At 34.0% G+C, this 15,785-nt stretch overlaps 1 protein-coding gene across 1 annotated transcript; it reads right to left on the bottom strand.

The window, feature by feature from the left end:
- Window positions 1-591: 591 nt before the first annotated feature.
- Window positions 592-15,761, bottom strand: snx9a (sorting nexin 9a). The gene is made up of 18 exons (XM_056242234.1): window positions 15,491-15,761; window positions 11,543-11,629; window positions 10,896-10,970; window positions 10,241-10,327; window positions 6,554-6,653; window positions 5,157-5,301; window positions 4,982-5,069; window positions 4,725-4,850; window positions 4,511-4,628; window positions 4,029-4,159; window positions 3,686-3,789; window positions 2,887-2,990; window positions 2,683-2,760; window positions 2,492-2,568; window positions 2,156-2,245; window positions 1,124-1,238; window positions 908-999; window positions 592-805 (listed from the first exon to the last, which is right to left on the bottom strand). The coding sequence occupies exons 1-18, from the start codon at window positions 15,500-15,502 to the stop codon at window positions 758-760; spliced, it is 1,677 nt and encodes a 558-aa protein (XP_056098209.1). The 5' UTR covers window positions 15,503-15,761; the 3' UTR covers window positions 592-757.
- Window positions 15,762-15,785: the final 24 nt, after the last annotated feature.

The raw sequence follows: 15,785 nt of genomic DNA, 5'->3' as shown, positions 1-15,785 counted from the left end.
GTTTTGCATAGAACATTTTACCACAGGTAAAAGACAATGTCCTTATTGCTATTATCCAATACATGCCACTTTTAAATCTCTGACATATTTAATTTCACATACTACAAGAAAACAATATAATGCCAGACAATTTCATTAAGACGTTAATAAACCCCATTTTGGTTTAGAAGGCCCAGTCTGAGCGTATGCATCCCTGAGAGACCTCATTTTACACAGAGAAAATTAAAAAATTTAATGTTAGGGAGTGTTACATTAGCTTACGTGACAGTTAAGATTTGAATTTCTCTTGTTCTTATGGACAAAATATTTGGTTAATGAATAACATTATATGATGTGCATTGTTTGTTCCCTTATAACCTATTTTTTTTCTGTCACAAAGCAGTAATGCACAATTGATTTTGTTAGGTGGAAACATTCTGAGCCCATAAAGGGACATGGTGATGGAAAAAATATGCAAGAAACACTGCATTTGCTTGCAAAAGATTTACATTCCCCCGAGAAACTTTGCGTTGGCTCGCAAAACAACTCAAAAGTTCTCAGTTTCGCAAAGTTTCTCGGGGAACGCAAAACGTTTGCGAGAGAACGCAAAAGCAATGACATAATTCTTCCTCCTATCTCATATTTTTTTCATTCACGCGTCCCTTTAGGGGCTCCGTAAAAACATGGTTAATTGTGAACTAGCATGAAAAAAGCAAAAGCAGCATCTTCTCTTGATGTTCCACAGTTTGATGAGTATTTCTGTTTATAGAGTGTGTCCTCACATGGTGGTATACTGACCGAGCGCTTTCTTCAGCTTTTCAGCAATCTATCCAATGAGAAAAGAGCAGAACGTTACATATATAATATACTGCATTACATTCATCGTGTATATGGTGTCCATACAAACTAGAATCCCGCCTCCACTCACCGTTTCATAGAATTTCACCTGTTCCTCCAGGTAGAATTGCATGAGTCTGTTGTAGTCATAGATACGGTTGCTATGGAAGTGATTCATCTCCGCTAAAGACACAGATGGCAAGTCTAAGATTACATATGTGACTAACACTACAATTACGGACACAGGTTCACATATAAAGGACCACTGTGACAAAAGGTCTAGATAGACAACACTTTACTAACGTACCTTGCAATGCATAAGACATGGTGCTGAGATTCTTTTCCATTGTTTGTTTATCTTGTTGGCTGATTTTATTCATTGCCACCAAATGATCAGCCTCTTTCACTTTATCAATGGCAGCCTGAGGGGGAATAATTGAAATACTAATTTAAATAACATAAGCAGTGACCACTATTAAAGATACTTCAGCTGTGAATTATTTATACTATTTTCCATTACAAATTATATTCTCAACATAACAATTTGAAAGAAAAGACGCACTGAAAAACAAATGATGATAAATTAATAATTGAAATATAATTAATTAATGATAAATTAATAAATCCGGAAAATATATATTTTTAAATAAAAAAATAATTTGTCATTTTAAAAAGTCTTTACTCTCTTAATAATCATTAAACTTAGTTTATTTCCAGATGTAAAAGATCAATGCTTCTTAAACCCAAATGTACATTATCTTAAACATTTTATGACATTATTGAACACAGATTTATAAATTCAGAAAATAAAAAAGGCATTTTAGTCATTTTTAGTCACATTTAAATTAAATTACAACATACAAAATATCAATCATGTAAATGAAAAACACCCCACCTAACACAAATGACAAATGAATTCTAAGAATGTTTTGCTATTTCAATTCAGTTATGATCCGAATGTACCCAGACGTTCAAAACGTCCAGGTTTTTATGTTTTAAAAACTTTTTTTTTTTTCTAGGTTAGGCTGTTAAGGGAACATAACATTTTATAATTTTGCAAACTTTATGGGAACGTTACTTATGATGTTCTCTGAACGTTCTGAAACAAGTAGTAACATTTAAAAACATTAGATGAATGTCCAACAAAAACATTTCAGAAAAAAAATTCCATGAATGATGTATAACTAACGTTTTTGTGCTATAACATTTTGACCAGACCAGACAACTTTGAATGAACACTCTATTAATGTTGCCGGAAGAATGTTTGTTCATAACTTGTTCGTTAGCCAAAGTTCTGAGAACGTTCCCTGTTAGCTGGGACTAAAGGTGAAAGGTTTACCTTGTGAACTCCTATTGTGTCAGGGAAGCAGCCCAGTAGTCCCTTGTATTCGTTGTTTGTTTCCAACAGGAAGTGTAGATCTTTTTTTGGCTGATAAACAAATGTTATCATTATTGAATCCGTAAACAATGGCTTAAACTCATGGATAAAACTAAAAACAGAAATCACGGATGTTGTTATCACTGGGTAACCTTGGTTACAATTCAATCAAACTGTGGAAATAGCAGCAGAGGATGTAAGGGAACATGGCTAATGATGAGTGACCGGCACTGGCAGAGGTTCAAGGACTGGAATGTTTTTTAAAGTATTTATATTGAGGAAATGTACTTCTGATACCTGTGCTGCAACCATTTCTGCTATTTCTTCATATGTTTTCCCTGTTGCAGTTAATGCCTCTGTCAGAGTTGATTCCCCTGAAAATAAGGTACAAGAAGAAAACCCCATGATTAGGTAATCATTAAGTATTCATATTTGAACTGTGAACATGATATGAAAGCATTTTAATAAACAAAGCTGTAGTTTCTTACTCTGGTATCCACTGGTGTTGAAAACTGATGACAGGTTCTGAAATGCTTTTCCAATCTGCCGATACTCCTTTTGCAATGCTGTTGGTTTAAAAGCAGAATTTCAGGAGCAGAAAAAGGACAAATCACAAAATAGTAACAGTAATGAAATAATGAACATATCTTTTTTGACAGTATAGTAAATATAGAGAAATACGTGAAACTCACGGCCTGTACATCTCTTCCAGTGAAGATTCCCAACAGCCAGTAGTTCCTTAACACTGTTGTCCATAGATCTACTAAACTGGCTGTACGTTTCAAACTTCTGCTCCCTACAAATCACATCAAGACAAGACCATTGTTTATTAAATAAATAGTTTAAATTATAAGAAATTATAAAATGCGTATAATATAATATATTTGAGGATGGGAAGATTTAATGTCTCTTTATTTTATACAAAAATATTTACTATTTTCATATATTTTGAAATGTAATTAATAGATGGCAAAGCTGAATTTTCAGCGTCACATGATCCTTCCAAAATCATTAATATGCTGATTTGCTGCTCAAAAAACATTTCTTCTTATCAACGTTGAAAACAGTTGTGCTGCTTAATATATTTTTGAAATGTGATAGATTTTTCTTTTCAAGATTCTTTGATGAATAGAAAGTTCAAAACATATTTATTTGAAATAGAACTTTTAAGTCTTTACTGTCACTTTTGATCAATTTAATGCATCCTTGACAAAAGCATCAATTTCTTTCAAGAAGAAAAATCTTAATGAACTCAAAATCTGATTGGTAGTATAGATTTTCTTATCCATTTACAATAATTATAAATCATAATTAATATTATACTTATAGAAATAATAGTTGGTATTTTTATATAATTTAACATTTTGAATCAAATATTAATTGAATACATTTTGTGATATAATTAAAGGGATTAATATTTGATGATTTTTATATAATTCAACATTATAAATTAAATTTTTTATTAATTTTAGGAAAAAAATATTGCCTCACACTTGAGTAGGATCTATCTCTAGCAGTTCTGGATCTATGGTGGAGAAGATTTTCACTCCCACCGTTTCATCTTTCTCTGCTTTCCGCTTCCCTAGTTTCCACTCCTAATAGAAACAACAAATAAAACATGTCTTACAACACTGCAGAACTTACCTATTCACTAGCCAAAGTTAATATATAACACTGTAAAACACTTCTAAAGTATGTGATCTCAATATCAGCAAACACATGGCAATACTCAACAGAAGAGCTCCTTAACTGTTTGTATACATTATTTGACTATGCATGTATATCAGTATACAACTCTATGTCTATTACTTTACAAATATTTAAGCAAATGCACCTTCTCGTCTCTGTAGTTAAGGAAGAGCTGGAAAACTTCACTGTTTGAGATCACCGGATGTCGGCACATGCGGGACATCCATCCCTGCAGGCGTTCCATGCGAACTTTGATAAATTCCTCTTCAAATCGGCCTAAAGAGGAATGGAAGACAGATGCTAGAGAGTCTACCAGCCAAAAACAAGGCCTGCGCAGGCGTGCACACAAGAACCATAACTATATTAGCATCCACACCAATGCACAATATCGTTCTGTTTATTCTAAGTGCACGTCGTCTGCCGCTTTAAATGCTCGAGCTTACTAAAGAAGGATGGATTGAGATTGCCTGTCAATGTTTTTATCGTTACCGTTATAGTTGGTGTATAGTTTTAGAACTATATCTTTATCATTATAGTTATCGTCCTTGGTGTGAATGGGCCTACAGCAAGTGAACAAAATGGAAGATGGTGCAAGAAGCTGGTCTAAAGTGAGCAGAGAGATGTCACCTGTAACTTGTTTGTCAGGCAAACATGGGATGGGTAGAGCACAAGCAAACTTATCCACAAGCCTTTCATATAACCAGTCAAAGTGTTTGTATCTGTGATTGACAGGTCTGTTAGTAGTCTGAAAAAAAGAAAGAATCCAAGACACGTTAGCAAAACAATTACAGAAAGTCAATATTATTCAAGCAGTCCTGAGAGGAGTTTCAAAGAAACTTACATTAGGTGTGACCTGGTATTCAATGTAGCTCTTCAGGCCATACATTTTTGAACCCTTTTTGGGATCAGCCACTACACAATCTAATGGAATTTGTGGATACAGCCATACTGGACCCACCTCACCTGCCTGCAAAATAAAGATTAATCAAATAAACGTGTTAATGTATCCAAACCCAGAGTTGTTTGATTGTTCTGTTATTCAGACTAATCACTCCTCAGGAATGGAATCAAATCACATGACAAATTCAAATGACTTACATAAATTGGCAGTGTGTCATTTCCTTTAGCTATGTGCTTGGTAAGCAGATACAGCTCTGGATTTGGAGTCTTGGAGAACCCTGGAAACCTATGGGAAAAGATGAGATGAGCATTATTATAGTTCATTTTATTAATGAAATATTATTATCGTCAGTTATCAAAACTAAAACGTTACTTGTTGAGTGCTATTTTCATTGTAGAGTGACCCCCGCCTCGCTGCATCGTTCCGCCCTCTTCCGTCTGGGAACCTCCATAACCGCCTGTTGACTTTCCATCATCGGAATCATCGTCCCATTCCTCATCAAACGAATAGACAGAACCTACGGGACACAACAAATCATCATCATATACAATAATAGAATAACAGACTGAAAAACGCTTTAAATGTTCCAGCGCTTAAAATGGATGGATTCTGATTGGCTGTTGGTGTTTTTATCGTTCATCAGCTGGAAAAGATCATTCTGAAAATGATTCCAACAATATCGTTTCTCTGTGCCGTTATTGTTACAGTTGTGGTGAATAAAAAGACTGCATAAAAGTGTAATTATGTTTCACAACGGTATTCATACTGCAACGGAGGGCCAAGAAAAGCTTATTTCAGAACAACTATAACAGGCACAAACAAAGAAAACTGTTGTGATTATTATAAAATACCAATGAACTTCCACATACAATACTTGGCTACCTCAGTTGCATTGAGAGCTTATTTATGGCTTTAACTATGGCATGTTAAAAGATCTTGACATATTAGAGAAAGTTTAAAGTCCTCATAACAAAGCAGATGGTTTTTCAGACCACATGACATAGAGCTGTAGACAGTAAAGCAGCAAAATCATTCATGAGCTGTACCTGTTACAGAATGTAAATGTGCCCAAATAAAAAAACGCTCTCACACAGGAGGAAGTTAAACTTGAGGTACGTTATACAGTTCCGTTCAAAAGTTTGGGGTCAGTAAGATTTTATCTTTTTGATAAAAGTCACTTAAATCTCAACAATTCTGCATATATTTGATCTCAAATACAGTAAATGCATTAATACTGCTGTGCAATATAATTACAGTATAATTTAAAATAACTTTTTTCTATTTTAATATGTTCTATAATGTAATTTATCCCTGTGATGGGAAAGTTGAATTTTCAGTGGCCATTACTCCAGTCTTCAGTGTCACATGACCCTTCAGAAGTTAAACAGTTGTGCTGCGTAACATTTTTTTTTTGGAAACCGTGAAACCTTTTTTTTTCAGGATTCTTCAATGAATAGATATTTCAAAAGCATAGAATTTATCCATCCATTCACCATACAGATTACCCCCTGCAGGGTCATGGGACGGCTGGAGCCTATAATATCATTTATTTTAAAATATATATATATTTAATTATGTAATTATATAAAATGATGGTCAAAATAAATGTATAAATGGTGTTACAATCAGTTCTGATCAATGTAATGCTTCCTTGCTGAATAAAAGTATTAATTTCTTACTGACCCCAAACTTTTGACCAATATTGTAGATAGTTATAGACAGATAATCATAAAGATAAAGATAATGTACTGTAAATGATTTCCTTTTACCATTATTGCCTGCTGGTTCCTGTTCGGTGCAGTTCCAGTTGTCTGCAGGGTTGTTGTTGGACCATGTCGTGGCAGTCCAAGCCTCATTTCCATTAACCCCCTAAATAAAAGACAACATTAAATCATTATTTTAAATCCATGCTGACCCTCAAGACATTTCATTTGGCATTTTGTAGGTTGTGAAGTTGCCTAAAGCTGAAAGTGGATTCTCTCAGCTCCTTCCCACAATCCCCGTCCAATACCTGCGTTTGAATTATCCCTCGGTTGACCCATTTGCATATAAGGTATCTGCTCAAATTACGAATACACAAATGTTTACTAGGAACATCCCTTTTTAGGCTCCATCAACCTCACAACTAGATTTAGATTACAGCGAATCACTCTTCCTGGGTTGGCCATGTAACATTTGAAGCACATCAAAAATGCAGCTGGCTCATATTCAAATTCACACATAATATTTGCTTGTGTATCTCCATTCGCTCCGTAACACCATGTCTGACCAATAACATACAAAACAGGCTGGCCCTGTCACCTACAACCAAAGCACACTCTTAAACATAAAGGTCCTTTATTGGTATTGATGGTTTCATGAAAAACTTAACATTCAAGAAACCTTTCCATTGCACAAAAGTTTCTTTATAGTAGAAAAGAGTTAATCGGATTCTTCAAATATTCTTTACACTCAGAAACACAAAGATTCTTTGCAGAACTACACATATTTTAATATGTAGACACTCAGTATAAGCACATGCTATAGAACAAATAAAAAAATTTTTTTTGAATTACCAGTGTAAAACAACATTAATGAGAACCTAACTTCCATTTTAGAGATTTTACAAACCATGAATCACACAAATGAAAACTTCTTGGACAAATGGCTGATGGTCACAAATGAACCGAATATAAGCTATAAAAATATAGTTCTCTCAAATCTATCCACTAAAAAAAGGCCTGGATGCGCTTTAAGAACTAAAAGGCTAAAGGCTCTTGAGTTTGTCACAGTCCATTAGTCTAAGATTTAATGGCCAATTCCATCAATAGACCTGACCTTGATCCTGCTAAAGACTAACATCCAGCTAAGAAAAACCATTTTTCGTGCTTCCTGGCCTCACCAATTAAGAGCATCTAGACCATTTTCCCTGAGCACAACATTACTGATGTGTTTATTGTTACTAGTACTTTGGTGTTGTGGATCGCTCTAAAGTCATCGAAGGCTGATGGAAACATTAAGTCGTTAGATATGTCTTTTCTCCACTTGTACCATTTGCTCAATTTTCATGAAAGGGTGCTTGTATACTCGAGATACACTTGACAAGCTTCATCCCATGGAGATAAATTCAGTATATGGACATCCAATGTGTAAAATCTACCGCCAGAGCCCCTTGTATATTCATAGTAAATTTCATTTAATCACAAACTGTTCACCCTTAAATTTTGTTTGCTGATCAGTTACTGAAGAACCACACACACACACACACACACACACACACACCCTCTCTATATATCAAATTAAATATTTTTTGGAGCACATGGGAATGGGATTTATATTTATGTGTAAATATAAATAAAATATCATAAAGTTAAAAAAATGTATACAAATATTTAAATATATATATTTATATATATATATAAAATATATTTTCTATTTTTATATTATTAGATTTGAAAATTTTACTTTAAATTTAGATTTTGTAAAAAAAAAAAAAAAAAGTCTTCATATATTTACATTTGTTTACAAGACTAAAATAAAGCATTTAAGGATAAACCTTTAAACCAAAAGGTTAGTAAGATCATAAGGGACTTAAATTTGGTTAAACAAATTTGAACGTATAGTGTATAATTCACTGGTAAAAAGTTAATTGTTAGGCATCGTCTGCATTTTATTCTTGCTACAATTCTGCCAAAACTTTCTCCAGATGGTGAACCTGGTCTAAGATTAATGCAGAGATAGATTTCACTTTTATCTATCTGCAGACTGGCAGGCATGTAAACACTGTTACATACACATTACACACTGACGCAGTGCACAACACAAAGTGAGGACATCTGACAACCTAATAAGACAAAGAGAGACGAGGAAAGACGGGTCCTCATGCTTAATGTCCCGAGCTATACTGCCCTACAAAGCAAAAAGGCAGTAACTGCATTTTTGGTCAAAAATGAGTTATTATCATTTTCATGACATTCAAGGCATCCTTTGTTATGTGACAAAACATCTTATCTCAAATGTGTGTCGTTTTGGAGAAAAATGGTAGTCGTTTGTACAGTAACTGCAAAAAGCCCTAGTGAAACAAAGCAAGAGTACAGTAACATCCATTACTGTATTCTTGTTATGTTTTACCTAACAAAAAATAACTGTGTTGCTGCGCAGTGTAGTTACTGTTGCCATGGTGAACACACAGCTGATTTCGCGGCATCCTCACGGGACGGTTTTAACATTCGCGATTTCACGCTTCTAACTTCCACAAATTTTGTTTGAGATGCAGTGTTTCCCCTAATTGTTCCCCTACCAAACTAACACACACACACACACACACACGCGCGCGCTGAAGCACGTGTGTGACGCTCGAGCTGTTTTTTTGCCTATATGAGGACACGGTCTTCACGGCAACCCGTCAAAATAAAAGTTCGGTTTAACTTGACAAGAAATAATATTACTGCTGTACAGTAGAATTTAGAAACGTCTCAATGTAATAATAATACTAACACTACAAATAAATTAAGATTAAAACTTAAATTTTAAAGGAATAATCACAATTTTTCTTCAATGTAATTTTAACAGTAAAGCTCATTGTGCAGCATGTTGTTTGACCAAAAATGTTTGTTTTTAAAATATTGTTTAAGTTTAATAATAGTTTATAATGAAAGTTTCATGATTTCAATTAATTAGACATGATTTTTGATTACTAAAAATGTACACCCCATATCCGTAACACGCCCGCTCCGCAACACTAGTTTCGCAACACAAAATTTTTGAAAATGTTGTCCAAATGGTTCAAATTATTTCAAACACAGTGTATCAGACTCAGAGCCCAAGTTGTGGCAAAAAAGTTTTTGGAGAATCTGTAGTTACTGCCTTTTCCCTTGGTATGGTGCCACGTTTTTGGTAAGTAATACAAAGCAAGAATACAGTAACTGCAAAATAGGGGTAAAATATCAAATTAAATATGAGGATTGATATGTACAAAGAATAAGCTAATATAAAGTAACAAAACAGCCACATGTCCAATAATCTACCTACAACTACTTAGGCTGGATGACAGGATAACTTTAAAGTCATTTTTCTCTGTTCTGCACTCTGCGTAGTTACTGCCTTTTTGCTTTGTAGGGCAGTATAATGAGGCCCATTTACTCTCATTCTCCTGCTTCCACAGGAAACGGATTTCAACTGCAGATGACACATAGGGCCTTTGTGCATGTTATTCTCACCAGCACTCTCATTAAATGACTGTGGATTTCTAGTAAAAGGTGGCTGTGAAAATGAGGAAGAAAAACTTCGATTTGAATAGTGGGTTTTGTTAGATGTGGCTACTTATTTTTAGTGAGTGCTGCTTTACATTTAGTTTGAGGAACTGTAATACAACATGCAGATACTGTTACTCATATCGTAGCATTTTAAGCTAGAAATTCATATAGTGCATGCTCACCACAACTTAAGCAATACAGAGGGTTTAGTTGATGTGGTACCTGAGTGTTTGCTGAGCTGTTGTTGTAACCTTGGCTGTGAGCATCAATGTTCTGTGTCGCTGATGCTTGTGTGGAACCATGGTTGATCTGCAAACATTATAATATACTCATGAATATATTCATAACAAAGTAGCCTGATATGTAAAAAAGGGAAATAAGTATATTTATTTTGATTGATTATGCATACATAACTCTCAAATTTCCAGTCAAATTACATTAAATTTGAGGCACGCTGACTGTGTATCTACAGGAAGGCCACACTGGGTGGGAATAAGTATCTTGGTAATTACGGTACAAAGATAGACCTACTGCACAGAACAAGTGGAATATTCTCCATGTGGAGTAGAAGTATGCCAAAAATATAATTAATCCTTTAATCAGTTACATCTTAAATCTTCTAATTAGGCTACAACTCAGGAAACACACATACACTCGTCGATTTACCTCGATTTCAATGATGTGATACTATAGAAGGAAAATGCTAAATAATCGGAATCATTTTCCCAGAAATCTAGACAGCAGAAACAAGTTCGTTTTCATTTTGCACTTCCCCTCTCTTGAGTACTAAAAATGATGTCACACACTTTTCTCATTTTATCTTTTGCTCTGTATAAGAAGAAAAAATAGCTCAAGAATTTTTTTTATTTTTTTTTACCTCAATATAGTCCTCTGGCACCAGGCCTACATTTCCTCTGGAATTCCGAGCCTCTACCCAGCCACCGCCTACATTCTACAAAAAATAAAAATATAAATACATATGTAAACATACAGTATATAAATACAGTAATGTTGTGAAATATTACAACAATTTAAATACTATGTTGGAAACAGATGTGGTTTTAATATTTTTGTGGAAGACATGACAGCATTTTCAGCATTTTTCAACAACGTACAAGACATCAGTTTACGGACATTTCCTTTAATCCTAAAACACAGCACAATGCAAATACAGGGAAAACACCTGTGAAAAAATAATACATTAGTACATTGGGGCTTATTTTTGGTGTACTGATGCCAGCTTTTGAACAGCCATTTATACTGTATATATATATATATATATATATCATGTGTTGGGGAGTAACTAGTTACATGTAACAGGGTTTTGTAATTTAATTACAAAATAAATGTAACTGTAATCCATTATAGTTACTGAGAAAAAAAGTGTAATTAAATTACACTAACTTAAACATATATATTAATGTTTAAGTTAACATATATATATAACATATATAGTATATATATATATATATATATATATATATGAAAAAATGTGAATCTTGAAACATTAGTGCTGATCCTCACCTGGTTAGTGATCGTGAGTATTTCACCTTCTTGAACAGTCAGCTCATTGTTGCCACTCTCAGCGGTGAAGTCATATAATACCTGAGCCTGAACACAAAGCCCACAGCAAACATATGGGTAACACAGAACAGCAACTGCATTAATATTTCAGTGTGGCATGAATAAAACTTTCACTTCTGTGTTTTGATACGGAAAAACATTCCTAAGACTAATAAACTTCAGTTTAATCCTCTATGTAGGCTAAATGTTATATCAAACTATAAAGACAAATATTCAGCAAAACTCTACAGCATCAACTCCAAGAATCATAAACACGTCCATTTTTGATAATGCATCTACACAGTTCCCAAATGAGAATATTATGATGAAACACATTTGTTCACAGCAATGTCACTTATCTTCCAAAAATATCCATCTTAATACACTACCGTTCAAAAGTTTGGGGTTGGTACGATTTTAAATACTTTTAAAAGAATTCTCTTCTGCTAACCATGGCTGCGCTTATTTGATTAAAAATACAACAAAAATCAGTTATAGTATTAAATATTATTCCAGTGTAAATCAGCTGTTTTCTGTGTGAATATATAGTAAAGTGTAATTTATTCCTGTGATCAAAGCTGAATTTTCAGCATCACCAGTGTCAGTGTCTTCAGTGTCAAATGATCCTTCACAAATCAGTATAATATGAGGATTTGATGCTCAAGAAACATTTATTATTATTATCAATGTTGAAACAGTTGTTGGTCTGTCAGTTGTACAGTTTTTTTGTGTTTTTTTAGGATTCTTTGATGAATAGGAAGTTCAAAAGAACAGCATTTGTTTGAAATAGAATCTTTTGTAACATTATAAATGTCTTTACTGTCCTTGATAAATAAAAGTATTGATTTCTTTCCTCCAAAAAATAAAAATAAAATTCTCACTGACCCCAAACTTTTGAACGGTAGTGTATATGCTGGAAGACTTAATACCCTCATTTCTGCCTATGAAGGCTCATCCACATGACCAGTCACCACACAACACAGCCAACATGTAAACCAAAACATTGAAACTGGTTTTCTGGTTTTCACCTCTAACCAAGTTCATCTTTCATATAAGTGTGCCAAGTGTTTATCCATACCAAAAGGATGTGTTCACTTGAATAATAATGCTGACAAATCATTGTACTCTGAATGACATGTTCCCTTAGTTCTGTTCCTGACAGGATGCACCATGTTCCTGTTCACAGCAATAAGGTGGACACAGGCGACACAAAAGGATTGTGCCATAATGATCTAGTGAGCTGCCTACCTAGACAGCATTTTGGGGTGGGTTTCAAGTCAGCTAACCGTTTGTGTACATTTGACTCAGAACTTGCATTTCCACAAATGCTATTTAAGCAACTCATTAGGTTTGAGAGACAGACAATTTCTGCCATTACGTTTCTTTTCTTTTTTTCAAGTTCTGTTTTAAGTAAGTGATGAATTCCCCAACAGATTGTTCAAACCTAGTAATATACATGCACACAATAATTTTCATAATGCAAATACACATTTTTATTTGCTCTGATTAGTTTTAATATATTTAACCAATTTAACGAATGTATTCATTTAATCTACACAATCTGTATGGTTAAATCATGCTTTTTTCAAAATGTTTGATTATTTTGTGTGTTTCACCATTACATGTTTGAAACCAAACAAAATTAACTTGTTACAGTATTGCCAATTTATTTATTACACTATCTAATTGTTTGCAATATACTTTCAAAGTATATTTGTGTGTGTGTGTGTGTGTGTGTGTGTGTGTGTGTGTGTGTGTGTGTGTGTGTGTGTGTGTGTGTGTGTGGATTTACAATGGCAACAGAGAAGAATAGACTGCAAGCAAAAGGAAACAATCAATGACTTTGTGTACAAGAAATGCCAAAGAGGTGGGCATGGGCCCCATTGAAAGGATGGAGACTGATGAATCAAATAAAGTCATGGCCATATTTTTTTACAATGTGATAAACACAGACTAAATTACTCTAACTCACCCTAGTCTGAAAAGATCAACTACAGTATCAATTCAGTCATACTGTAAAACCATTTTGTAAAGAAAACCAGCAAAGTCTGTAGGCTACATTGCAAAAAATGATTTTTCTAAGTTGTAAATAAAACAATTGATTATAGACAAGTAAAACCAATTTGTTTTCTGTGTATACAGCACAGTAGTAAACAATAAATGTCATTGCTCAATGCACCAGTACAAGCACTTGCTTGTTTCAAAAGGCTTACAGTATCATTTATAGTCCCTGTACATGTCACAATAATCTTGTGTTTTGAGTGTGGAAACATATACAACCCTGATGAAAGCAGAAGAGCAGGTTTTGAATGAAATACTAGCTGTGTGATCAGTTTGGAATGTTGTATTGAGAGTTTTGAAAATATATCACATACTTGTGAAAATAGTTCCCAAGCTATTAAAAACAATTTTTTCCCCCTAATATTTCACTATGTTGAAAACTTGAAAAGAAACACCTTCAGCAATTCCTGTTCATCATGACGTAATTAACTTAGCACGTGTTCCCTGACATCCCAGTGTTATTACATGCTCCAAATAAAAAGTTCCAAAAAAGCACACTCTATTGCTTTTGAGATTTATATTCTAGTTTCCTGTGTTCTACTCCTGATACAGCGCATAAATCCAAGTCATTTAACCTAAATATAATTCAAATTTACATTATATTACATAAAATCAATTTACTGTTGGCTGAAACTTTTTGCACCTTTTAAAAATGCTTTTTTATGAACAAAAAACTGCCACACAATTATGTTGTATGTTACATATTTCCAGTATATTAGTATTTCTGATATTACATTGGTAAAGTAACTTTTAGTCCCATTAACTGCTCAGCCTCACACTGATTCAGTCCGAATGTAGGGTAAGTCGGGGTAAGATGCCCCCCGGGACAAGATAACCCCTCCCCCACACATTTTTTTTTTTCTCCTGACCATAGATGACACAAAATCTCATCTCAGCACTATTTTTTTTTTTTAATTTTGTCATTTCATCTGAATATAAACATTTGTGAGATTTAGTCATTCGAAACAGTTTTGAGGTTAATTGATCTAGTGTTGCTATTATGACATATCTTCAATTAAAATATAGGCAATTAAATATGTAAACATTTATACGCCTATAAGTCACAGAATAATTTTAGCTTTCAGATGAATCTCTTTTACTGGGATTCGGCTTTGTCTGACATCAGTTATTCAATTAGGCTATTCAACTAAATTGTCAAAATTCTATTTAAATAGTATAGTGATTTAGTATTTTGCATTAATAACACTTTAATATATATATAAATATTATTAAGAATTATATCAAAAGTCATTTCTGTACAAGTTTAGCCGAGGGGGGCTTCTTACCCCAGGTAGGGGGCTAGCTTATGCCAGTAGTGGGGTAAAATGGCCTCTGATTAATTTGACATTTTGTTACATTACAACTAAATTAGCAAATGTTTCTATTTATTTCCAATAATAACACATTGGCTGATGCATCATCATCCTGCACATGCTAAACCAAATATCTAAATTACAACATCTTCCCCCCACCAGTTCAAACGATTCATTAAAAAGATCCGGCTCAATAGAACAATTCATTCACGAATAGGGTATCTGTTTTAGCAAACAGACACACAGTGCAGTACTTTACAGATAATATGTCTTAAGACCAGCGTGACCACAGGTTTTTCTTGCTACCTAATAAACCCAATTCGTCAAATAAAACTATTTAGGTTATATTGAACATTGTTCGAGTGGTATTTGTGTAAAATGCCGTGTAGGCTAATAAAGTACACCGATGAACTACAACAAGCGACGATGCAACATGAATTATTGCTCGCTGTAACGTTAGTCCAAATGAGAAATACATAATGCGCCATAGTCATTTCATCAATAGTGTTCATCCCAGTGTTATGCCAAAACTTACCTTCACTGCCATCGTGGTATCAACAATTTAATCACCATTAACATGCGATATGAGCTCCTAAAATAAACAAAACGTAGTAAAAACAAACCTTTCTGTCCCTAAATGTAGCGAAAAATACGCGTTTGTTTTTGTGTAATGCAGCAGTGACCGCTCTCGATTAGCAAAACATAGCTCGATAAAATCCAGTTATCTGACCCATATAACGAGATATGGGCGTTGAAAATGTAGAAGTTTCGTCCTCTTTCCCTAACTCAGACCCGGAAAACTTCGGCACATTGGTCTCAAAATGTATGAC

The sequence above is a fragment of the Rhinichthys klamathensis genome, unplaced genomic scaffold, assembly GCF_029890125.1.
Source record: "Rhinichthys klamathensis goyatoka isolate OS25496 unplaced genomic scaffold, OSU_Roscu_1.1 h1tg000716l_1, whole genome shotgun sequence".
In the NCBI taxonomy this organism is placed as follows: Eukaryota; Metazoa; Chordata; class Actinopteri; order Cypriniformes; family Leuciscidae; genus Rhinichthys; species Rhinichthys klamathensis.
Note: the sequence above shows the minus strand (reverse complement) of the source record. Positions and strands in the feature narration are given on the sequence as shown.

Coding starts and splice junctions, on each gene's coding strand:
- snx9a (XM_056242234.1), bottom strand. Junction 3,790..4,028: donor TTAACTACAGAGACGAGAAG/GTGCATTTGCTT, acceptor TGTTTCTATTAG/GAGTGGAAACTAGGGAAGCG. Junction 2,761..2,886: donor CTGGAAGAGATGTACAGGCC/GTGAGTTTCACG, acceptor TTAAACCAACAG/CATTGCAAAAGGAGTATCGG.